Source organism: Centroberyx gerrardi, chromosome 20 (assembly GCF_048128805.1).
Source record: "Centroberyx gerrardi isolate f3 chromosome 20, fCenGer3.hap1.cur.20231027, whole genome shotgun sequence".
Lineage (NCBI taxonomy): Eukaryota > Metazoa > Chordata > Actinopteri > Beryciformes > Berycidae > Centroberyx > Centroberyx gerrardi.
This window is the reverse complement of record NC_136016.1, coordinates 2,651,609-2,678,004: the sequence shown is the minus strand read 5'-3', so window position 1 is coordinate 2,678,004 and position 26,396 is coordinate 2,651,609. Positions and strand designations below refer to the sequence as shown.

The window sequence follows — 26,396 nt, the reverse complement described above, 5'->3', positions numbered from 1 at the left end:
AAGAAGTTGGAAAAAGAAAGCGAGCGTGCAGGCAATGTGCTGATGTAAACATGTCAGCGGTTGGGAATTATTTTAGCCACAAAGGGATGCTAGATGGCTATGCGATTACTAGCGTCCCAAAGATCTTTATCCAACTCACTTTACCAAGAACTTCATCTGGCGACGCCTTCCAAACGCCTGCTCCTTAGCTCAAACTTACATCGAGTGTCCTTGGGCCACCATAAAGGTTTCAATTAAGTCTTCCGTTTTCACAAAACGAAGCTTTTTAGAGATGAGGGCTAAAGCTAATGCTACCGCGCTGATGACGCTGACGCGACCTGTGCGTGCGTCAGCGTCAGTGACTGTCAACACTGTCAGTGAACGGAGGAACAGGCTGACAGCAGAGAGAGGTGAGATGCTTCTGTTTCTGAAGAAAAACCTGCCTCTTGTCCTTAAGTGATTAAAACTAGACTAGACTTGGCACACACTGGATGTTATGCCCAGAAAAAGCCTATGTGTAGCAGTATTTTTTCTGTCAGTTATTCACACTAAAGAAGAGGAAAAAAAATATAAGCAAAAGCTGTATGGTTGTTTCAATATTGTTTTGTAGCAGTATGCACTGGTCAGTTTATTGCTCTTTTGCACTTTTGTGAGTTTTTTTGCACTGTATCCCTACATTGCAGCAATCTTTTATATATCCTAGGAACTGTCATTCCTATTTTGGTCAGTTCTTTTGCCCTGCTGCTTTTCTTTTTTTTAACAATAAAATTATTGTTCCCATGTTATTTACATGTTGTATGCAGCTGTGTAATTACAGAAGAAAAAAAGGGGTCAATATCGGATCGGTACTCGGTATCGGTTGATACTCAAAATTCTGGTATTGTTATCGGATCGGCAGTAAAAAAACGGTATCGGTGCATCCCTAGCAGATATATTGGTAAATCCATTCACTGATAATGGCAGAATGAATGAATGAATGAATCAATGTATGTATAATACATGTATACGAATTTTGGTGATTTTACACCATGATTTGGCCATTTTCTGATCTATCAATCAATCAATCAATCAATCAATCAATCAATCTATCTATCTATCTATCTATCTATCTATCTATCTATCTATCTATCTATCTATCTATCTATCTATCTATCTATCTATCTATCTATCTATCTATCTATCTCTATCTATCCATCTATATCAAAAATGTCACAATGCTGTCCAGCCATTTAGAGGGAAAGTGGAAGACAAAAACAGAACATTTCTCCCCCCTTGTGTTGAATATCTGTCCAATAAAACTAATGAAGTAATACTTAAAACCTAAGTATTCCTTTTTGATTAGTTCACCTACATTATTTCTTTCAAAGTAAAACACTCGTCTGCAGTATGGTCTTCTTGTGTCTCACATCTCTTTACTATTACTTATGCACGATCACTTCTTATTCTATGCTGAAACAACACAAAAAAGGTGTGCAGGCAAAGTCACAAGCGTGCGTGTGCACACACACACACACACACACATGCGTGCACACACATCACCTCATATGTGAACGTCTGAAAGCCAAGAGACAAACAGCAGGATTGTTGAGCATGTTAATGGAAACCAGACCTCATCCATCTTCCATCTCTGTCTCCGTCTTTCTCTTTCTCTCTCTCCCTCAAGTGCCTGATCCCACTGTGAGTGCATTTTGTCTGGACAGCCCAGTGGGAATAGAACCCCGAACCCTGGCAGTGTGAGTGCCTTGCTCCAGGGAATAGAACCCCCAACCCGGTGACAGTGTTAGTGAACACTCTCTTCCACAGGGCCTTTACTAGGACAGATTATGTCACCGGCAGGCTCATTCATGTGGAAAGGTTCCCCTGATTTAATTCACTCTACCGCTATTTATTATCTCTCCGTCCCTCTCTTTCCGTTCTTTCTCTTCCTCTCACTCCCTCTATTTCTTTCTCTCTCGCTTTCCCCTAATTGAGTCTACCACTATTTATTCACCGCCTCTCGTTCCTCCCTGCCTCTCTTTCATCCCTCTGTCCATCCCTGTGTCTCTATTCGTGTCTTTCGCCCTGTGTAATTCTTTCTCTTTCGCTCTCTCTCTCTCTCCAGTAGAGATGGTTTGAGGTCAGCCGGCTCACGTGTCTTCATCTCCTGCTACAACATGTGGGCTAGAAATTCCACCGACCCACCGTTTCACATTGCATGTTTCCTGGCTCTGCAGGAGCACGCATGCACGCACACAGACACAAACACACACACACACAGCCTGCCGCCTGCACAGTGGAACACACACACATTATCCTCATGCACGCACATGTGCATACACAAACACATTCTTACATGCACTCGTGCACACACACACACACACATAGCAGCAGAACAGCCATTTTATAAGTGACAACCCACCGTCCTAAAACCAGACGCCCATGCAGTCATTTCACCAGAAGAACTACTGACGACAAAGGATGAAAATCTGTGTGTGTGTGTGTGTGTGTGTGTGTGATGCTGAACTGAAGACAGACCAACAATAAAGACAGGGACATTCTGCAGGGACTACAAACTAATATAGGCTGTTACACACAGGTAACACTTTATGCCAATGTAGATGAGCAAATTTACTGGCGATTACAACCCATGATATTTTGTAATTATACATCTGGTTCTCATAAACCCTATCCCTGCTGAAAGCAATAACTGCCTTGTCTATGTTGCCTCAACAGGGTATCTAAAAGAGATTTTTAATGCTACCTGAACCTGGTTTTAATTAACAACCAAATGCTGTCAAAATCAACCTATTTCCCGTTGAACATAGCAGTTGTGAAACTGTAAATGGACAGTAAAAGAAAAAGGACACCAGGAAACTAAATGTTAAGCCACATTATGTCCATCATGTTGGTCATATCGTATTAATCCTGTTCTATATTAGTGGACATGCATAATGTGACTAACTGAAAAGACCAGGCAATGTAATACAACAGAAGAAAATAGAACACAGACAAAAGAAAATAGAAACAACAAACAAACAACAAAAGAACACTACTGCTGGTCCCATTCACATCTTTTGGTGACACTAACAATTCATGGCATTTGTCTTATTTAGCTTGTCTTGCTTTCCAACTCTGCTTCGACTAGACATCACTGAATGTAAAAAAAAATTAAGACCTCTAGCTACTGTAGCTACTGACATGTTAATGGTGTTTATGGCCTAAAATTTAGATAATCTCAGACTTTTCAGGACCCTCGGATACACCGTATAAAATATAAAATGCATCCACTATGGACGGTAATCAACCATTTTTGGAAGTGTTTAGTGTTTCTCCTACATTCATTTTTACAAGATTTTTACCACTGCTCCTGTGGGATTTCACAATTTGATGAAATGTCAATCGCACAAATGGAGTTGTTTCACAAATCAGCTGAAGAGTTTGCAGGGGGGGTCTGAGCACTGTCTGAGAAGTCGTGACTAGAGACCATGCAGTCCCATTCTGGAGGAGGACAGGACATAGAGGAAGAGAGACAGAGGGGGAAAACGGGAGGAAAACATCCTTCATCCTGGAACTCAGCGGAGACGCGAGACGCTAGAAGAGAGGTGGGAAGAGAGTGGGAGGAGGAGATCCCAGAGAGAGTTGAGCTACGACCGGGGGCAGGGAGATCACTCTGTGTTTCTGTGTGTGTGTGTGTGTGTTTCTCTTCCAGTGTGAACCTCTAGCAAGGTTTAGCTCTTACTGCAGAGCCCCTAAATTACAAACAGACCAACCTTCACTCTCACACCCACACAATATACAGAGCACTCATAGGCCATGGATCACACTATATTCTCTATAACACACACAATATAGAGCAGCTATAGGCCATGGATCACATTATATTCTCTATAACACACAATATAGAGCACCCAAAGGCCCTGGAACACACTATATTCTCTATAACACACAATATAGAGCACCTAAAGGCCCTGGAACACACTAGGCTATGTGTTGTTGTTTTTTGGGGGGGAATTGAGGTAAAACTGGTTCATTAATCCACTGTCACCCTTGTATTTTGGACATTTGCAAAGTGAAAGGGGTTATCTATGGTCTGGCTCAGCCCCAGGGTCATGAAACATTTTCTACATGTGGGAGACAACTGTAACCTGACTCGCTGCCAGCATGAATTTCAGCAGTAAAATGAAATAAATTAGGCCTGTATGGATACACTCAGCTGAAAGACACGGCCAAGTTAAACGCATGCATGTGCATTCACATGCACATGCACACACACACACACACACACACACAATAGTATGGGGTTCTCCCCAGCAGCAGCCAGGCAGTGTACTGAGCCCAGAACCATGCAGAGAAAACAGACGGTGCTCTGTTCACTGCTAAATCCCTCCTCTTCTGTGTGTATGTGGGGGTGTGTGTGTGTGTGTCCTCTGTCTCTCTCTCCACCCATCAAATTCATCTGTGCAGGATCTCCGTTCACATAACTAAGGTCAGCACTGATCCATGCTGCTCACATCTTCAGCAGGTCTATGGATTAGGACTGGGGTCAATCTCTACAAGTTTGTAAAAAAGTGGCATAGAAGAAGACTGACTTCACTAGCCTGGCTTCCCTGTACTTCCTGATGGAATGTTCAATAAAACCATATTTCCAGGCAATGAATACAATTCCAGCCCTGTAGGCACAGTTTTGGCTTTCTTAGCAACAAAATGCAGTTCCAGCAAGTAAAACCTTAATCGCTAGAGGCTTAACATAGATCCACACATTTTAAAATAGTTTCAGAACACCTCAACCTCATTTTATTTAAATGCGGAGCTTTGGTAAAAGGCCATATCAAGTCTGAGGAGTTTGAATAATAACAATTATCATGGCTGATATCAATGGACAAGTGTGTGTGTGTGTGTGTGTGTTCATTCACCATAACCCCAGACAGTTACTGCCGCAACAGTTAGGTGTTTCCTCCTGGCCATGCAAATCATCTAGATTTAACCTGAGCCTCTATGGAAATGGAAACAATTCAGGAAATGCACTGGAAAACCATTAAGGACTGGTCTAGTGGCTCAACCAGTTAGTGTGTACACTGTAGCAGAAGGGAAGTGTTTATGTACAGCTATTCTGCTTCTGTCACATTCCAGTTCTCAACTGAACAAACATCGCCTCCATTATTATCATCAGATCGCCTTTCTGGGAGCAGCAGTAGTAGCAGTAGTCCTAATAGTAGTAGTCGTAATAGTAGTAGTCGTAGTAGTAGTAGTAGTAGTAGTAGTAGTTGTAGTAGTAGTAGTCGTAGTAGTAGCAGTAGTTGTATTCGTTTTTTCTGAATATTCTAGTTGTAAATGAAGACAGTTGTGGTTTTGAATCTATAGGATTATTGTATTGTCTGCTAATAAAAAGCCCCTTAATCTCGAAGCTAAGGAATCTGCACATCTAAAAGGTGACTCATATTTCTGCAAAACAAAGAATGAGCAGACACCTTCAAAATCTCTCTCTCTCTCCCTCTCATGCTAAAGCTGTCTTGGAGGTGTGAAATACTAGAGAAAGGTGTTACACTGTGTTAAACTGGGCCCTGATGCAACTAAGAGCTGCAGTGGAACTCTTTCTCCAACAGCGCTCGGTGATAGGAACCAGGGATTAGGGCTACAAACATGGATTATGCTTGGATCTGTTGCAGTTGTTCTCAAAAATAGGATCCAGAGACCTTCAAAGGGCCTTCAGGGGGCCTCCACATGACAATAGCAGTAACACAGTAACAATATGTTTCCATTAGCCGTCATCCCAGGGCAGGATACCGCATTTCTCATCACGCTTCAGTCATCCTGTACTCACAGCTGATGAGAGGTGATTTGTGAATCCAGTGTACTGTGTTGGATGGAAGCTTGTCAATGATGAAATGTCAAATAATCCTGACTGATCATGTTGGAAATTAGAATAGCCTGTCTGGGTTGGACACACACACACACACACACACACACACACACACACACACACACAGATGAAGACAGAGTGACTGACAGACAGAAATAGAGAGCAAGAGAGTATAAGCGAGAGCACCATAACAAGGGTTTAGCTGTGTACTCTGTGCTGAGTGTGTGTGTGTGTGTGTGTGTGTGTGTGTGTGTGTGTGTGTGTGTGTGTGTGTGTGTTTGGCAGCATTACAGACATCTGCTGTGAAGGTCAAGTTTCAGTCTGTATGGAACCAATCAATGGAGCCAGCAGTAGAACACCCCTCCCTGCCTTCATCTGCTGCACTGGGACACACACACACACTCACACGCACACACTCACCTACAAACACACAAGCATGATTACATACACACCCACACAAAAACTTAGCACGCATAAGCACACAAGCCTGCTCTAAAACACACACACACAAACTCACGCACAACGGTATGCTCTAGAACATACAGATCTACAGCCAAACCTTGGACACAAACACAGATACACACACACTTATAATGCATATGCATGCACACTTGGCAGTATGCATGCATGCTCCACACACACACACTCACACACGTGAGGAGAAGGAACCTTGCCCTAGATTCTCAAGGAACAATCTCATGTTACATCTCTAGTCTAGCTGGCCTTTCTCAAGGCCACAGATAACTCACACACACTAAAGCACACGGCTCAATAGAGACAACATATAATACTAACGTGGAGCGTATATACTCTTCTTTATCCTCATTTCTGTCTCAACCACACTGCTGCTTAATAACTGGACAGCTATCAAGCAACTATCTGAGTATTTCTCCAAAGTACCAAAGCTCAGCAGAAGGATTTTACCATGTGACGATTGTGTGTTTCCACGCTTCACTACTTCACAGGGTACCTGCAGGTTTTGGGTTAGGGTTAGGGCTCCAGATTTAAGACTTTTTAATGCTAACTGGAACCAAATTTAAGATCAATTTAAAAACCAACATAAAGCAACAAAGCTGGCAAAACCAGTCTATTTCTGACTGAACATAGCTCATGAAAGTTGTTATAAATGGGCAGAATATGAAAAAGGACACCAGGAAATGAATTGTTAAGCGATATAAAGTCCAACTGTGTTTAGTACATCAGCTAGGATGCATTGTACTACTAACCCTATTCTGTATTAATCTAAGAGTGGATGTACAGTGCTAAAACGCCCAATAAGTGGATTTAAGACACTGTAGTACTTTGTTAATCTTCAAGTGTCTTGAAAATGGACTTTCCCTGCATATGCAAACCACCTAGGGAAAAATGTCAACACTAAAACATGTTGTGCAATAGGCTATTTGGATCTTTTGTTTTTGTACACGCCTTCTGAATGATGTCCAGCGGCGAGTTTTGCTTGCATTAGTGCTTCCGAAAACTAGATCCTTGTGTTTCTTCTTCTCCTAAAGAGGCTTCAACCACGGAAAACTACCTTAAAAACCTCTCTGACAGCCAGAGATTAACCTTGGCATAAGATCACAACGGTCTACTACTTCAACTGTCTATAGAATACCTAGCAAAAGGCAAAATGCTCAGTTACTTATGCATGTTATATGTCACATTGGTATGTCTTACATTAAGGAGTAGGCTATACAATACAACTCACAGTATAGACAATATTTACTGTCCTTGCTATCTTATCGGGGTTTCTCATAATGAAGATAAGAAGTGATCATGATTCCAACAGGATATGTTTCTATCCATAATGAGCCAACTTAAAAATAAAATACTTGAGTATCCCTGGTATAAATGGGATATTGGTGTGCACGTAAACATCCTTGGTGTTACGCATGTACATGACGGCCTTTCCAGAGGCAGCTGCTGACGAGGAGAGGCTACAACAATGCACTGCTGTAATGTCAACACGCACTTTGGACTTCACACACCACCACATCCACTGTTAATCCTCCACAGGGGACACACACACACACGCACAATGCATGCACACATGACATTTCAGTGCATAGCAGCTTTTAATTAGTCCCATTAGTCCTCATACAACAGTATTTACACGTCACACAAATCAAATCACTTCAAAAAGTGGTTTGTATAAAGCACGTTCATTGCAAATTACTGTACAGAGCATACAAAAAGACAAATTACAACAGTCAGTATGAGTAAAATGTGTGTATGAGGGCATGTGTGCTACAGCTTCACATCTATGCCCACCAAACCAGCAGGTTAGGTTAAGGTTGAACTGGACGCTCGTATTACAGAGTCCATCACTTACTTTGTGTATTAAAAAGCTCACCAAAACTGCATGTAATCTAGTGCAAACACAGTTGAAGTATTCCATTATTCCTTCTCATCAATCATCCAGTTAAAGTGGGGCTGTCTGTCAGAAGTCGTTCAGTGCGATCATTTACTTCCCGTTTGCTCATTCCCTCTGTACTGATTTAACGGCGATTAAAGTATAGACTAGGTGTAAAGAATGAATGCAGAATAATTGTGAAAAAACATGAAACTGCGATTTTTGCTCACACTAGAATCGAACCGACCAAATCTCAAACTGTTGCATTCCAAAAGGTAGAGCAGAAATCTGGCTGATGGCTGGTGGGAATTTCCCACCCTGGATATTAGTGGCATTTCTGGCTTTGGTTATGTTTAGGCTCAGAAAAAACTCGGAACCTTCGGGCTCGGTTTGGGTTTCAATTTTTCACGTCGAGTTCCCGCAAGGCTCAAGTTTTTCCAGACTGGGTCAAGCTCTGCTGTGTGCCGTCCAGAGGATCCAGCCTGCTGCATTACAAATCACAGCATGCAAATAAAGCCACCACAGTGCTTCTCTCTCCATTCACAAGCCTCATTACACCGCAGGACTCCACTACTACCGCCACGCCTCACTGCATAGAGGTGTGTGTGTGTATGTGTGTGTGTGTACAAACCAGTTTTGAGCTCACAGGCACACCCATCAGGCTTTTCTTTCAAGGTGTGTCATGCTGCAGCTTTCCCTCTTTCTTCCTCTCTCTCTCTCTCTATCTTTTCTACTTCTCTCTCGTTATCTTTTCTCTCTCGCACGCTCTTTATCTTCTCTCTCTCTCTCTCTCTGGTGTGTCTGTGTCTCTCGCCCCAGGCACAACAAAACTAAATAAGTGTTGTGCCTTTCAGCGGCTGCCAAACTACCGCAGAACCATGACAACACACTAGAGGAGACAAAATAGGTCCTGTGTGTGTGCGTGTGCACGCACATGCATGCGCCCACATTTGGTGACCACATGTGACTTTTCTTTCTAGCTTGTGTGATGCAAGAGGATACAGCAGAAGTTGAGGAGAGGTGCTCGGCTTGAAAGAATGACAGAATGGAGGGATGGATGGATGGATGACAGATAGAAGGATGAAGCCTGGTTGACTGCTTGCATGACCAGCAGGTTGGATTGTCTGTTTCTCTGACAGGCTGTCTGGCTTTTTAGCTGGCATTTCTGACTGGCTGCCTGGCTAGTTACTACAGTAATAGTAAAATTAATAACAGTAACAACAATAATAACCTTTATTTACAGTGCACTTATCAAAGTAGAGCTACAGTGCTTTACAAGATAGATATATAAGCAATACATTTAAAAAACTGTGAACAATAAATATCAATTTGAACAAAAAATATTTTCATTACATTTTCTTCAATGTCTCTATCCTATCCATCCCGTTCTATGTTGTGTGTATAGCTTAAAGGGGAACGCAGCACATTTTCAGTAGCAAAATATGCCTTTCTCTACCCCTCGGCGAGTACTGTGATCTTACTTGAGTGTCCCCATCCAAATGAGACAAATAATTCTGCCCATTTTGTAAAAGAAAAGGTAAATGTGGCTCGTGAAGATCCAGCAATATTTTATGTTTTTGCGAGTATTTCATTGCTAGTGACGCTTCAGCCAGGATAGGGCAGAAAGATAGAAAGATAGAAAGCGTCCGTCATTGCTGTATGATTTCACAACCGCGTTGTGTGAGTAAAACTGACTAACCACTAGTTTGGGATGTGGTGAGAACGCACGCTATTTCCTAATGACCATTGAGTAATATGTGAGTAAAGAAAATGTGAGTAATGACAGAGGAGAAGTTGTGGACTATCACTGTGTGTGACACTATGGCCGGATAGTACTACTGTTACACATGGCTTCTTCCTCAGACAGAGAGAGAGACAGAGAGTGAGAGACAGAGACAGAAAAAGAGAGACCTTTGCTAGGGAATCTTTCCTCTCTGAGGTAACAAGAGTTAACTTGTTTAATTGTGCCTCACATTCCAGCCGAGGCACGTCAAATAGTCTACTGACACTAGGGTTCGACCGATATGGGCTTTTGAAGGCCAATACAGACACTGACATTTCTGGATTGAAGCATCTAATACCAGATATTTTCTTTTCCATAGCCAAAACATTCCCAAAAAAGTATTCAGTGTTTCCCGCAGAATTTTATTCTTGTCAGGGTGGAAATGCCTCCGAAACAGCATTCAGACCATCATGGGATCTCATTGGAATCAGTTTAGGTTAAGGTCTTCTCATAGACAACCAGTGTAGTATTGATCAACTATACAATAAATATAAAATCAATCAAACTGCATCATATCCATCATATCAGTGGTGGACCACACTGACTGGACCAGAACTGATTTTTAATAAATGGACAACAGCAGCTCCATATATCAGCCTAACCCTAAATTACGCCACAGAGTGGTAGAAAGAAAGTGACGCATGGTGAAATAGAGGTAAAGATGGAGGGAGGAAGAGAAGGAGGAGAGGAAGGCAAGGTTTTTCATATGCCAACAGGTTTTTGAGAGGAGACTTTCAGAGCGACCAGCCATTTACTTGATTTGTGAACGTATGCAGCAAAAAGAGGGGAAATGACAGAAGAAAAGAGGAGAGAGATTAAATATATTTTTTGGATAGTTTCCTACTGTGTACGGCAAGTGACAAAGCTGATGGAGAGAGGAGAGGAGAGGAGAGGAGAGGAGGAAGAAACAACTCGATACCAGTCATCTGGAAAGAGTTAGCTTGCTAGAGTCCTGTTGAACAAAGAGAACAGAATGAACAGAGAGAGATAGAAAAAAAGAGAAAGAAAAAAAAGAGAGTTGTTTTGTCTTTTCTGATTGCTCCACTCTGCAGTGAAATGGAGAGCCTCCGATTCAGATCAATAGCAGACTATGGACCTGTTAGCCACATAATGGGCACTGATGTAGTGGTAAATAAAAAGGTGGATAAACGTAAGGCAAACAACCACCAACAGAAACAAAAATCAATTATATTTTCAGAAAAGTATGAATCCCCGCCCCCTCCCCCTTTAAAAGACACTCATCATATAATGTACATCAGTTTGATGCTACTTATCATAATGTAAATTATGAATATGGTAAAGTGAGTTTACGTGGGTGAAAGTATTGGCTTACTCACAGTTGGACATCATGGCTTTGCAAGACACAACACTGAATTGCAAATGCAGTTTCTCATGGGTCATGAGTCACGACCTGAACTGGGTTCCAACATCACTATTATGAAATATACTACATGTTGTCAATTTTGGAACTATTCAATGTAATTATAGATATGGGTATGTGTACTATTGTATTGTACATGTTTTCAAAACTAATATTTAATCACGTCGGCATGGCTTTAAATGCATAAACTGCCGTTTGTAGGTTTTTGAAATTAGAACAAATTAAATTTTACATTATAATAAAAACTTTCATTGTACTCAAACAGCAAATCTTAAGCAACATTTCATTTTTTTTATTAAAAATGTTTTCTTGCTGAAAAATCTAAACTAGTGAAAAATCTGTCTCTGTCTACTGTATTGCAATTTATATCACAATTTTGATCCAGCAAAATAATCACAGTATGATTGTCAATATTGCGTAGCGCTATTCTATATTATGTTGTCTAATTCTATTCTGTGCGCAGTCTGAACTGATTCTATCCTATTCTCTATTGCCATTTTAAGGTACTCCATTTGAATCAGCTGTGAAGGAGAAAAGCACAGTGCAGCTGCTTTTCTATTGTAGGTTTATTCTGTCTGTGATTGTATTCTATTCTATTCTCCGACTCCATTCTGCTGTATGGTGTTGTAATCCGGTGGTGAAGGAGTTAAGCGCTGTGCAGTGGGTGAACTCAGAGGAACTGGCGTTCACGTGGCTAAGCCGCTGTTGCTATGGGAGAGAGGCCAGACAGAGGAGAAAGAAACCTCTCTCTCTCTCTCTCGCACATTCCCATTTTCTCCCTCGTTTTCTATCCCTCCTCCTCATTCTCTCTCTCTCTGCCAGAGAGCCTAGCTGTAAAACCAAGCTACTAATGAGAGAGTTCAGAGCATTCACTCTCTCTCTCCCCCTCTCGCTCATCATTTTTCAAATAGCGCTCGCTCTCTCTCTTTCACCATCTCTTTTTGAAACATCCCTCGCTCCCTCTCTCCTTCCCTCCATCTGCCTCTCTCCCTCATTCTCTCTCTCTCTCTCTCTCTCTCTCTCTCTCCATCGTCCTCATTTTCCCTCTAAATCTCACTCGTTCTCTCTCTCTGTCTTTCTGTAATATCAGAGCACTAGCCAGTGAGTCATCCAGCAGCAGCACAAGGCCAGGCTGAATATAATAATGTGTGAGATTGGAAGAACATAACAGCAGTGACCCAATACCCGCTAGCTCCTTTTCCACTGAAAACCTATTAGGGACTTTTTGGTTATTCTGCAGGTTTCAGAAAGACGGCATTTTCAGGCATTTTTAATGCTACCTGGAAATGTGTTTTAGACCAATTGTAAAAATAAGAATAAAGGAACCAGCCGATTTCTGAACATAGCTGATGAAAGTTGTGAAAACAAAAAATGGGCAGAATCAGAAAAAGGACACTTGGAAATGAATTGTTAAGAGACACGAAGTCCAACTGTGTTTAGTTAATCAGATAGGATAAAGATTGTACCACTAACCCTATTCTGGATTAAGCTACGAGTGGACATGCAGCGCAAAGAAACCTGGCATTACATGGTGAAAGAATATGACTGGATTTAAGACATTTCAATACTTTCTAAGCCTTTACATTTACATAATTTTAGATTCTGTCACACTTTTTAAGGACCCACAGATACCCTGGGTAATTGTTGAGGCCTGATCACCAATACCTTTATATGCTTAAATGTTATGATAGTACTTACTGAGGCCCTGTCCTTCGATGTATCTAGTGTGAAGTGTGTGAAAGGTGAAAAGTCACACATGTAACATAGGCCACGATTAAGATTCTGATGGTGAAAATATATCAGATGACCTTGTATCTCTCAAGTTTCCAGTTTTGTTTTCAACTGGTTGAGGACTTAATTCAGCTTGCTAGACACTAAAAGTATCTCAAAAGGAAACGCATCACTTCTAATGCCTTTCCTACAACCAAACCCATACTTCCACCCACCAACATTAATAAAATAAAGCAGAAACAGATGCAGGTATCGCAGTATCACATATGAACACATCATCAAGGGGGATCTTTTCTTGATAAAGTATTGTGTACGGGATGAATGATTATGTTTACCAGTGTGGGGTAACACGCACAATCCAGTTATAGTCCAAGGAATGTGACAGGACAGGACAGAACGGGACAGGACAAAGGAGGACAGGACAGGTTGGGACAGGACAGGTTGGGACAGGACAGGTTGGGACCGAACAGAACAGGACAGGACAGCAGAGAATGGGACAGGACAAGAGAGAACAGGAGAGGACAGAACCAAAGATAACAGGACAGAAGAGAACAGGGCAGGACAGCACAGAATAGAACCGGAGCTGTAAGGGTTCAGTAGCTGTAACCCAGCTAATCCAGTTAGAGTCTAATTAAAGTGTCTGTCCATAGTAGTAGTAAGACTAGCCACTGCCCAGGACACTGGAACACATCGCAATAATCGATTATTCCATCAAGAGCTTCACAATCAATTTACAATTGAAGCTGTTGTCTGTTTCAGACTTCCATGTTTGGATAGAGAGAATAAAAACCTTTAGTAGTGTTTCACAGAGGTAGAAGACTACTAAAGATCAGTGTTACATTAGTCAAGGTGGGCTATTAGCCAAATCCCACCACCAAAAGAGAGGGAGACAAGGACAACAGGCAATTTGCTGAAATTCAACCAGGGGGATGGTAGGCAGGTCTTTTGTGATTCATCCCCCTCCAGTCTCCCACTGGCACAAGACAGCCATGCTAATGTAATGAGTTAGTTGACGACAGGATAAACTGAGTTACATTACAGGGTCAACCGGTGTCATTGAAGAGGACGGGCGGACAGATCAGAGAGACGGGTATGGCAGCATTCCCTCTCCCCGGCGTTCTCCAGCAACAAGTCAGGAGCAAATAACGGTCACGGGTTGACTTCAGGTGGGTGGACAGCAATAGGCTTTAATCAACCTGTGTCCCCGGGCCGAAAACGTTTAAGAGCCGAGGCCTTTGTCTGACAGGCTTAACCTCTCTTACAAGATCTAGCGAAGGGATTTCATCTATCTTATCACCCAAGCGTATTCCCCTCAAAGCTCGAGTGTCACGATGAATTAGTTGGTAAATAAGCAGAATGCAAACAGCAGCGGTTGGCGTCTCGTCCTTTGGTCAAAAGAGATACAGCCGAACTAGATTGGCTGTATCTCTCCTTGCAGAGTTGCTCGATCCAAAGGGGAGGCGTTCCAAACTGAACAAACCCAACCTCCTCATTACTTGCTTTGCCAAAATAGCTTTCCTCGCATTCTTTGGTAAAACTGTCTGGTTAGAGTCAAGCCAGCATTCCCTGACAGCAGTATTCTAAAATACGCTGGATAGCTTCATTGTGTCCACAAAACAAATGGACCAGAAATGTTTCATTTCAAACAGCATAGCCTAGTAGAGGACATTTCTACAGATAGGCTTCTTGTCTAGCTCTCTGTCTGTCATATAAATGAATTTTGTTGCATACGACAAGCATATAAAGCATCCTAAAACCAAACAACCTATTATAAGGTTATCAACTATAGTGCTCCTGTTAAAATTAGATTGGCCCTATCTGTAGAAATGTAGCACATTGTATCGACGTACCTTTATCTGCCCACAATGCAACTCTGAACACCTTTAAAGCTTACTCAAATAGCATTTTCTCTGAATACATCATTGTGCTACTGATAAAGACTAGGGTTAGACTGATATATTGGTTTGCCAACATATCAGGCCAATATTGCCCTTTTATTAAAATCAAATCTGCTTCAGTCAGTGTGGTCCACCGCTGACATGATGCTGTTTGATTTATTACATATTTATTGGTTGTTACTGGTTGTCTATGGGAAGACCTGAACTGATGCTAATGAGACAATTTGATCAGATTCCAAGGATCTGGATTACAAGTATGCATCCATGTGTTACTGTTATAAATATAAATTAATAGCGTTTTTGTGTCCCATTATGGTCTAAATGCTGCCTCAGATGCTTTTCCACCCTGACAAGAATATAGCCAGCTTCAATTCAAACATATCTGTATTACGCTTCAGAAACCCATATTGGTCTAACCCCAATGAACACTCTGGTTTGCAACCCCTGTGTACTGGTGTCTATCAGCATAGTTTATCACTTCCTCTCACTAAAATTAGTGAAGGGGGGGTTCATTCATGCCAGTGGAGAGCACACCGCCTATCTGATGGTGAGATGGAGATAACAGCAGGCTGTGGGAAACTCAGCTCTTACTCATTCCATATTCAGGACATAGTCACTGTCTGTCTGGGTTTCTCTTTCAATGGATATGTACTGCTACTAAGCCTTGGTTTTATTGTTTAGGATAATCCATCATTGCCATATCCATCATAATTCATCATCATAGTGCAGCCCTGATTATCAGGTCAGTGACATTTTTTCCAAAGAGAGTGCGTTTCCAAATTGAAAAATTCAAGACAGCAAAGAAATTTACAGACATAACCCATGAAAATAACTCAAAATTCCCCTCCTGTGTACTGAATCCAGTACTGTGTGTTCATTTGGAACATGCTCACTCACTTACACAAATGATCAGGTTGGTGAATTTATCATTAAAGACAACAAAGATTGAGAACAGGCAAAGACCAAAGACTGTAGATAATCGGCGCTTGGCGGGTGGCGATTTCAGACCCTGCTTCCGCATGTGCTTTCTGTCAGTTTTCTAGGGAAGCATGAATGTATTTTAGGAGTATAGGCTTCTAGGATGGGAATAAACATTCAGTAGGAGCGTAGCGCAATGAGAATAGAAGCAGTGTTGCGGCCCCCTCAGGAGCACAGTATAACATTCAGGTCTAACTCATTCCTACAGGAAACCACAGCAGCTGGTGAGTAGTACGCCCTAATGTATTCCCAGGGTTATCTGGGAAGCCTGCAAGCCTATAGGAGACTGGGCTTTATGGCTGCCTTATGTCGCGCTGTGATGTAGTGCAGTTTTAGTGCAGTGTGTGTGTGTGTGTGTGTGTGTGTGTAAGAGAGAGAGAGATGGGGGAAGGGTAGTTCCAGCCAGCCATCCAGCCAGCCCATCCTGGCTTCGAATTACATTTTGTTTCCTTAGGCACCAGAAAACAAACCACTAACACTCTCCATATCCAGTTACTGTGCTGCCAGAACACCACATAACCCTGGACAGCACATAGCAATGCTGCACGATGGACACTGCTAATATCAGCCTAATAAAGAAAGACAAATTATAGCACACTTTTACTTTTAGACTGCTTTTATGACCCCGGTTATCCTGGAATAGATTATTACTATTGCTGTTACATGCTAAAATTAAAACAAGCCACTGACATCCTGAGGAGTTGCTGTGTTGTCAGTATACAAGAGCACAATGCAATAATGCACTCTAAACAATGGAATCCAGATAAATTATTAAAGGTTACTCAGGGAAAATAAATATCTCTGTAAATGAATTCAGAAAATCTGTATTGTATTAATGTAAACCTGTAGACATGACTATGGTAAGACTGCTATAAAGTATAAATAAGCCACTAATATTCTCAGACCCAGTTAATGCAGTGCTAGGGGACTAGAAAACCTTCAATGTCAATTAGTCAAATTGTATACAGGAGGAACATTGTGATATAGGCCTGCTACATCAAAGCATTCTGAATTAACAATTATTTCACTTGAGTCACAATGAGTCAACCCTAATCCTATTATTATCCAATATGATTATATGGTAAATGGTATGGTTATGTGGTATATGGTAGCATACTGTAATATACTTATGTACAAAATTAAATCACCTGCTCTGTAGTAAGAGTACCAAATAACCCTGTAGAACAAATACTATGCACCAATGTAACGCAGAGAAAATCTAATATAGACTGTAATAACCTAAAATACACAGTGAGCCGATTTGTATTAGTACAGTTACATTACAGTGACAGACTGCAGAAACAGACCTCTTATACAATCCATATCTAATTACCAATAGTATGGTCTGATTCCATGATCTGAGGAGAGCGCTGACGCAGAACCCTTGCATGGATGTTGGTGAAAGGAGTTGACTATAGGTTCAGTTACTCTGCTGCTCCTGGACCAGATAACCCTGTGCAGCAAATACTGCACTCAAATAGAGAATATGACGAGGAGAAAAATAAGAATATGACGAGGGAAAAATAGGGAGGAAAGCAGAATAATCAGACTCTCTGTTCAAAATGAATGGGAGTACAGCCTTGCTGGATATTGATTCTCTAAATACTGTAAAATATATCAATGTTGTAATTAAACATTCCACAGATAGTCTGCAATTGTTTCGTTTTTGGTACTAGTGGAAAACACTTTATGAATACAGCATATTATTGTATAATTGACAAAATAATTAATTAAATTGGTGGAATACAGTCAAGAAGACCTAGTATCGACACATTTCATTTGTTTTCTTTACCTTTAGCAGAAATAAAGCCTCTAACACCTATAATGCTATCCTGTTGGGCTGCAGAATTATGACTCAAATGATAATCCTGATTATTCTGCTAGATATAATGATCACCATTATTAATAGCAACTACTAATCTCAATGATTTGAGGAACAGAAATTGTTATACTGCATTTTTGTTATCTTGTATGAACATCTTGACTATTTTCAACTACAGTGGCCATTCAACAAAAAAAATTCTAATTCTACAATTATTAATTGTGGAAACTAAAATCACACTATCTGAACACACACCCTACCACACTGTACTGAACACACTGTAGGATATAAATCAGAAGGTGAAAGCTTCTCTCCCACCATGTTTATGCTCATCCGTCTCTCCAGTCTGCATTTGTACTCTGAACCACGATGCTATTCTTTAACCAATATACACACACACACACACACACACCACAGTGTGCATTTCTAAATTGCAGCACTGCAACAACCAAGCATGTATTCTGTATGTGGAAGGTTCTTCCCTAGTCATTGCCTGTCATTTTCTGCTGATTAGCAATACAGAGAATGAACCTCAGGCCACAGCCCTGAAAACAAACTAGCAACATAGCCTGCTACTGTACACACACACACACACACACACACACACACACACACACACACACAGTGGACTGTAATGGAAAACAATGGCTCCTATAGGCAGTGACCTGGCTGCCCTGCTCTCCATTCATTGTGAATCCAGATGAGTGTGGCAGTTTTGTGACAAATGTGCCAACGTGGGTTTCTGCTGCTGAGGGGTTTTTCTTCTCTTTCAACCTCTGTCTGTGTCCCTAAAGTCCCGCTAATAACTAGGTAGTTGGGAGGGAATTACAATGCAGTTAATGGAGCACTGTATTTCACAATGCCACTCTGTACTTCACTGCTGCTCAGATTCTCAGTTCCAACGTGAGAGACTCTCCTCTTTGATGTTTATTTCCATCCGTCTCTCTTGTCGGCATTTCTACCGCTCTTTCATGTTTTACCATTTTCTGTTTCAGACTGCGTCTTTGTCCCTACAGCCCCAATACTGGGTCACTGGAAAGGAATTTACAATGCTGTTAATAGAGTGCTGTATTTTAATACAGGGGGGTTCTTGAACTTTTTTCGTCCCAGGACCCAAATGAGAAATGTATTCTCTTGCCCTGAGAGCCAGGCTCATTAAAACATATTGCCAGGCTTATCAAGTGGGGAGCATTCTGCTCCCGACCCATTTGGGGTCTCATTGTCTAAGAACAGGACGACTATTACAAATATTAGTGTTAGTATTTACCCCAGATATCGTCTGCCTTGAACTCATTCAAACCCTGTACACAAATTGCTCAAGCAATATTAAGCAGCATTACAAATGAATAAAAACTACAGGATTAGGCCATAGCCTACTACTACTATGTTATATAATATTTGCTATTATCATTGTTATTATTAGGAATATTGGTTATGACCTACTGTTAGTCCACTTATCTGTCTTTCTAGACTACAACGATCTGTATTAATGACATAACTGAGAAGTAGGCAACCCAGTAGAATAAAAAACAGGCTGTGTCCAAACAAATATACTACAGCCTACTATTATTGCTACAATTACTATCATATTACTCTTATTGTCACTAGATATAGACTGGCTGGGAGCCAATCATGACATGTTGATCTTTTCCTGGTCCAGCTGTCTGTATTTCTAGCCTATCCCAAACAACATTATGCATCAATAATTCTATGATTCCATTATTTTAAGTTTTATTATTTAGCCCAGATCTAGTCGGCTGTAAGCCAGTCACACTGTGCTGATCTATTGCTGGTCTAGCTTTCTATTACTGGGCAACCCCAACCACACATACACCGCGTCATATCTGAAATTCTCTTATCGATCTATCTATATAGAAAAATAGATTTATATTGTACTGTTTTGTATTACCATTCAGATAAAGGTGCGACCTATTGCTACTGCAGTATTATCCTGCATCACTGGGCTATTCAAACCACACATGCTTAATATTTTCAGCGTCTGAAATTAACTTTTTGGCTCTGACATTTTGGCAGAGACATTTTTCATAGAAATATGTCACGCTGCCGTTTTCAGTGCTAGTTTGTGTGTAGAATCAGGTACTGTGTTTAATTTAAAACTTACTCACTCGCTCCTACAATGGATCAGGTTTGTAATTCATCAAGGAGAGAAACAGAAGTCAAATTACAAGACAGCATTTTGGAGCAAACCTCCCAACACACAGTCTGTTGAAGCTAGAATGTTTTACATTTTTATATTAATGCTCCAAACAGGCAACGACTGTATATTACCAAGACATTTAAATGTTATTGTCTTAAAAAGTTAGGGATCTTACTGACTTATCCAAAGACTCATTTCACCAATATCTGGCACTTGAAGGATGTTAATGTCAGACTGTGCAACATATATGCACTTGTGATTATGCTAATTCTCTTGTGTAATATTATATTGTATTCCTATTGAGATACATAGCTGTAAACCAATAAAGCCCTGGTGAGCCGTTGCTAGCCTGGTATTAGCCTGTACTACTGGGGCTCTCCTGACCACAGACACTTGACAAAGGCCTGACAGCTTGGCTTGACACACTTCTTCTAATCTAATCTCCAATCCTCCTCCACTGTATTCACTCAGCTAGTTAAGCCCCTTGCTAATGAGACTGTGCCCTATTGTATGGAATTAAACCAGAACACTACTCACTGCCTAAATCACATCACATAGAAAGAAGCAATTCTACAAGGGAATTAGGAAGCTGGGAGAATGCTTGTTGTGTGATACATACAAATACATAAAATAGGTCTATACAGTGTAGAAGAGGGAACATGCAATTACATATGTGATAACTGAAGGGGTATTTAGCGATGGCACTGTGTCCCATTTAATGGCATTGAGCCAGCACACCATTCGCTGTCAAAATCATCAAAAACCACAGCTGCACCCATTCTACACTGGGTATGGAGTAGTTATAAGATACATAGAGAGGTATGTAAACACATATTTACCACATAATAAAAGAAGTGGTATTTAACTGTGACTGTGATTGACTGTGAATCCTGGAGGTTATTTACTGCCTACATCACACAGTACCGATGAAAGTACCGATTCTATACAAAGTAGAGCATTACAAGTGCAAAGGAGTTGAGGGATGCATGTAAATTTATGTTGTAACAGGATGCAAACGGCAAATAAATGAGCACATAAGAACCGAGCGATTTTGCGATGACACTGTGCTCTATGCATGTAACAAACCCCTACCGCACACCAATGACTGCCAAATCACATCACACACAAAGACCGAATCCTGCAAGATAGCTGTGACTATGGGCTGAGAATAGCTGTTGTAAGATGTAATGACTTGCATTGACTAATCATGTATTATCCTCATGAAATATCACATATATACACAAAAGACACACCAAACTACAAACACTCCAAGAGCTGGGTTGGTGTTTTGGTCCATTTATCTGCATAGGCAGATAGAGGGATTCTTTGAACAAAAGAAAGCGGGGAATACAGGCACACTCTGTACAGTAAGTCAGCATTGTGTGCTAGTCAGTTAAAGGCTTGTCAGGGCAAATATTTCATTGTTTGCTCGTTTTGGCGTGTTGACAGAATGTGAAAATGTCGTTCAACTGAGGGGAAAGGATCAAAGTGGCTTACATTTTGCCACGTTTTTCGCCCTATCACCGACTTGACTGTACTAAGAATGCAGAAATTAGCCTGCTTATCAGGCCAAAATTCAGGTCTGCTCTTCGACAAAGCTCTCCAAAGTGACAACAAGAAATGCCTTTAAATTGCAGACAGTATTTTACATGCAGACAGACTGCCCATTGTTCAGCCTGCAGCAAGCCAGTTTTATGTTTTTACAAGTCATGGCATTCCTGCGTCCCTGTCCAATTCGGAGAGGGCTTGTTGTCCGCCAGAAAAACACAGACACAAGGCTTTTTTGGTCGATCGTAGCCTACTGCTCAAATAACGTGGATTGTGGCTAATAACCACGAGGTAATGGGGATTAGTTCAACGCAAAGGCTATAAAGGGGGTAAATCTAGAAAGCTAACGTTACCTTCGTCAGCTGATTTGCAGTGCAGGGCAGATTAGAGCATTTAGCTGCTCGGGATTCAAATTCCTACACATGCTTAAATGCAGCTTCTCTCAGATGAAAACATCACCGCATAAACTCCAATCTCGGTGTTTGTCATTTGGGATTATTTTGAAATAACGTTTCACATGATCCTTTATGGCCCTAAAGACATGGACACTACAGTGAACCCCTTGAATAACTCAACAATTCTTGGCGGTCAACCGGAAAACGAGGAGGTTTTTCTTAATCACAGTGAAAGATTTTTTTTGTAGAGATAAATTATTAGATTTTGATGTAAATCAGCAGAGTGCTGGCTAGACTAACGTGAGCTGTTTAGCTTTACACAACCCCCCTACTGGTTGTCTGCCTCTCGTTAGCTTGCTTATATTGTCAAATAACTAGTCAAAATTTTAACGTTAACGTTACCCTTATCACCGATAAATATTCCTGTAAAATAATGACAAATACCAGCAGTATATTCAGCGGTCGAAAGAGCCGTAATAACCAAGTGAAACCCACTCAATAATTTCCGCCTGGCAAGACTACAACATTGCCTCGCTGGCTAGCCACCAACCACAGAGATTTTCCCATTTACTTTGCATGTAACAGACCAAAGAGGATGATAAACTAAGTGTTTTCCTTACCGTCAGGTCGGGATTGTCGGTGTCACGATGGCTGACTGCTCGTATGACTCCAGATCTCCACGGCCACCGACCGATGTCGCCGATTTCAGGCGGCTCGTCCCCGCTGACACAGAGGAACCGCTTCCCGACCAGCTCCGGCCGAGCCTCGACTGCCATGGCCCTTCGCTGGTCAAAAAACCCCCCCTCGAAAAAACTTCCCGACAACGACGCCCTTACAGACCTGTCATTTACTACATGAAACCAGCTCTAAAACAACCCTACGGTAGAAAGAAAATAAAAAGGACAAGTTATTTGTTGCTAAAAGCTGGAAAAACCGACCCGGGGGATTTAAATGTGTAGCAGTCTCCACCCGCTCAATCGTCAGTCTCTTTTCTCTCCGCTGGAAAAACGGTGGAACACTGCACCGCATCACCGCCGCCGTCCATACTGGTGTTCCTCCGCTGGATCTCCAGGCATGCACAGACCGCGTCACTTCTGTCTCCCTCCGCTCGCCAGAACTCCATTGGCACTATTTTCGCTGAAATCACTATTAGGCTACTATATAATACTACTACTACTACTATATAAGCTACTACTAGAACTACGACTGCTACTGCTATCACTACTGCTGCCTACTGCCATTGCTACCACCACTATACTATTGCTGCTACTAATACTACAACTACTGTTGCTACTGCTACCTACTACTACTGTTACAGCTAGGCCTACTACTAATACAGTAATAGCCTAATAGGAACAATAGGTAGAAGAAGAAAAGTTAATATTGATCATTTAACCATTAATAACCACACCATACCACTATAGATTTGTGTTTTTATAATTTCTAATTTATCTCATATAATATATTTAAACTTTTGATAGATTTTACTGTAATATCATACTACATTACCCACCCCCATTTGCTACAGTCTTATTTCTAGTCTATTTCACTTTGCTATATCCTATTATTATTTTGATGCTACAATGTCCCAGTTTTAGAAATGCATAATGTAATATGATTGCATAATATATGTGGAACAATAAACAATCAGACATCACACAGCTTTTGACTTCAAACAAGCACAAATCAAGCAACAAGCAATTAACTACACAGACATTACATTTCATACTTGATGCTCTGCTCTGTTTCGAAATGATAATTTATATTTTTTCATATTACACATCTTTAATCCTCTCTTATTACATGTGAACGTTTCTTCATTCAGAATTTTTAATTCAACTGACGGGTTTGGTCTCTTTCTTTCAGCTCCGGATTTACTATAACCACAGAGAGCTTTACTCATTTTTGTTTTCTCAAATTAGTTTTCAAATGTATCAACAGTCGAGCCCCAGAGCCTCTTTCCAGATATATCCAAAGACAAGACAGTAACAGAGTAACTAGGAGCATGGTGAATGGCAACTGTAAAATACCACATCGTAGATCTAAATTTGGACAATCAGCTTTCTCCATAAAGGGTTGTCAACTCTGGAACACATTATCAACTGAAATCAAATTAATTCCAGATATAAAATCAATTTTACAACAAAGGTTAAGTGCTGGCTAAAAGCAAACCAGAGCTGTACTCATTTTTAGCTAATTGTACTCTAAATTACTATTGGTGTATGGTGTATGTGTATTGGTGTATTGTGGTATGTGTATTTTATTGTATTTCCATATCTGTAGTGTATTGTGGTTTTATGATACTGAAAGCTGTATATTTTAATTACACTGTACATGTAAAAGCCCAACTAGGGACAAGAGTTGAAAATTAGCAATAGCTATAAACTCTCTGTGCAGCACATCAGTTTCATGATCTGTATTGGAACTATGTTAAATTGCATTGTCCCTATCAAATAAAAGTAAAATAAATAAAAAATAATAATACTGGCTTCCACTGTTTTCCACTGGGGAGAGAGAGAGAGAGAGAGAGAGGAGAGAGAGAATCAGTGAAGGAGAGAATGAGCTGGAGGAACTGAAGGAGAACAAGAGAGGGAGAGTTGTGTGTGTGTGTGTGTGTGTGTGTGTGTGTGTGTAGAATGGAGGGGATCTAAAGGACAGTGTGTGTGTGTGTGTCTGTGTGTGTGTGTGTGTGTGTGTGTGTGTGTGTGTGTGTGAGAGAGAGAGAGAGAGAGAGAGAGAGAGAGAGAGAGAGAGAGAGAGAGAGAGAAGTGTGTGTGAAGCATGTAGAAGGCAATCAGCCTGGAGCGACCTTCAGGTCAGGGTATAGGATAGAGAGACAGAGAGAGAGAGGGATGGATGAAAAAAAGCAAATGAGAAAAGAAATAGAGATAGATAGATACATAGATAGAGGAAGAGGAAGAGGAGGGGAAGATGAGTGGAGAAAGAGAAAGAATGAGAGAGAAAAGGAGAAGTGGATAGAGAGAACAAGAGCGAGGGAGGAGGGGAAGATGCAAAGATGCCTCCTGAGAGCAGCAGAGGACTCAGACAGTCACGCTGAGGTGAACTCTGTATGAGGACAGAGGAGAGAAAAGAGAGGAGGAGAGGAAGAAGAAGAAAGTAGAAGAGATGTGGGCCGCAGTATTGGACAAAGAAAACATGAAAGAATAGAAGAACAAAGAGAAACTGATCTTCCCACATTTACCAATACAAATGATTTGATGTTGCAATCCTTTGTGCCATAATCAAAGTTGAGCATTTATACAGAAGCCCAATTCAGAACGATCTAATCTAAATGTTACATTCACTAACCAATGTAAATGTTACATTCACTAACCATCTAATCTAAATGTTACATTCACTAAATGTTACATTCACTAACCAATGTAAATGTTACATTCACTAACCATCTAATCTAAATGTTACATTCACTAAATGTTACATTCACTAACCACCTAAAGTAAATAAAATGTCACATTCACTAACTAACTAAATCTAAATGTTATATTCACTAACCACCTAATGGAAATGCTACATTCACTAACCATATGATCTAAATGTTACATTCGCTAACCATGTAATCTAAATGTTACACTGACTAATCATCTAATCTAAATATTACATTCACCAGCCATTAATCAAAAAAAATAAATAAAAAAAATCAAACTTACAATATGAACTTCTGCAATTTCCAAATCACAGAGGTGAAAACCTTTCATCATACTCAAACTCGGTAAATCCTGCACACTGACATCTTTTTTTTGTAACAAAATCACTTTCCTTTAAACAATTTGAAAGTTCTAAAAAATTCTGGCAGGAAAAACTTGCTGTTTAAATCAAATCAAAGTCAAATAATCACAATTTTTTTTTGTCATTATCTTTCAGCTCCACCAGCCAACTAATGTAACTGTTACATTCACTATCACCAAATGTAAATGTTATATTCACAAACCACCTAATGTAAATGTCACATTCACTAACCACCTAATGTAAATGACACATTCAGTAACTAAATAATCTAAATATTATATTCACTAACCACCTTATGTAAATGTTATATTCACTAAATAACTAATCTAAAGTGTGTGAGTGCGGGTATGTCACTGGGCTTATCAAGTGAGCACCTCATATCACAAATATTTGAATTAGGCCCATGACATCTCAAGAAAGCTCAGCAGTGATTTCTGGTGTCTCAGAATCCAATTAAGTCGCTTCCACTACCCTGGACCTACACTTAGGCTTGTCCCTAGTTCACAGTATTACTCAATAATTTCGAAACTCGCTATTGATTTCAACAACGACAAGCTAATGTGGCTGAGACTTCTGGCTTGAAACAGTCCGCCCAACATTTTAGAAACCAAATTATTTCAACAATAAATTATAGCCTAAAAGGACAGAATGGCCCGCTCAGCAGTTCAGTAATCAAATCATATCAGCAAATATTTATACCCATAGCTGACAACAGATACCATGTTGACTGTGCACTTTGGCTATCATAGCTATACTATCATATATGATCTTTGACTCCTGTCTTCGT

General features: G+C 40.6%; 2 protein-coding genes across 2 annotated transcripts in view; one reads left to right on the top strand and one right to left on the bottom strand.

The window, feature by feature from the left end:
• jmjd1cb (jumonji domain containing 1Cb) overlaps positions 1-22,809 on the bottom strand; it is a 130,796-nt gene extending 107,987 nt beyond the window's left edge. Inside the window, exon 1 of the mRNA XM_071904877.2 lies at positions 22,483-22,809. Coding sequence (XP_071760978.1) covers positions 22,483-22,638 — 156 coding nt within the window. The 5' untranslated portion in view covers positions 22,639-22,809. The remainder of the gene's footprint in view (positions 1-22,482) is intronic.
• The window catches only part of exoc6 (exocyst complex component 6), a 458,194-nt gene that overhangs the window by 261,941 nt on the left and 169,857 nt on the right, over positions 1-26,396 (top strand). The gene's annotated exons all lie outside the window — the stretch shown is intronic.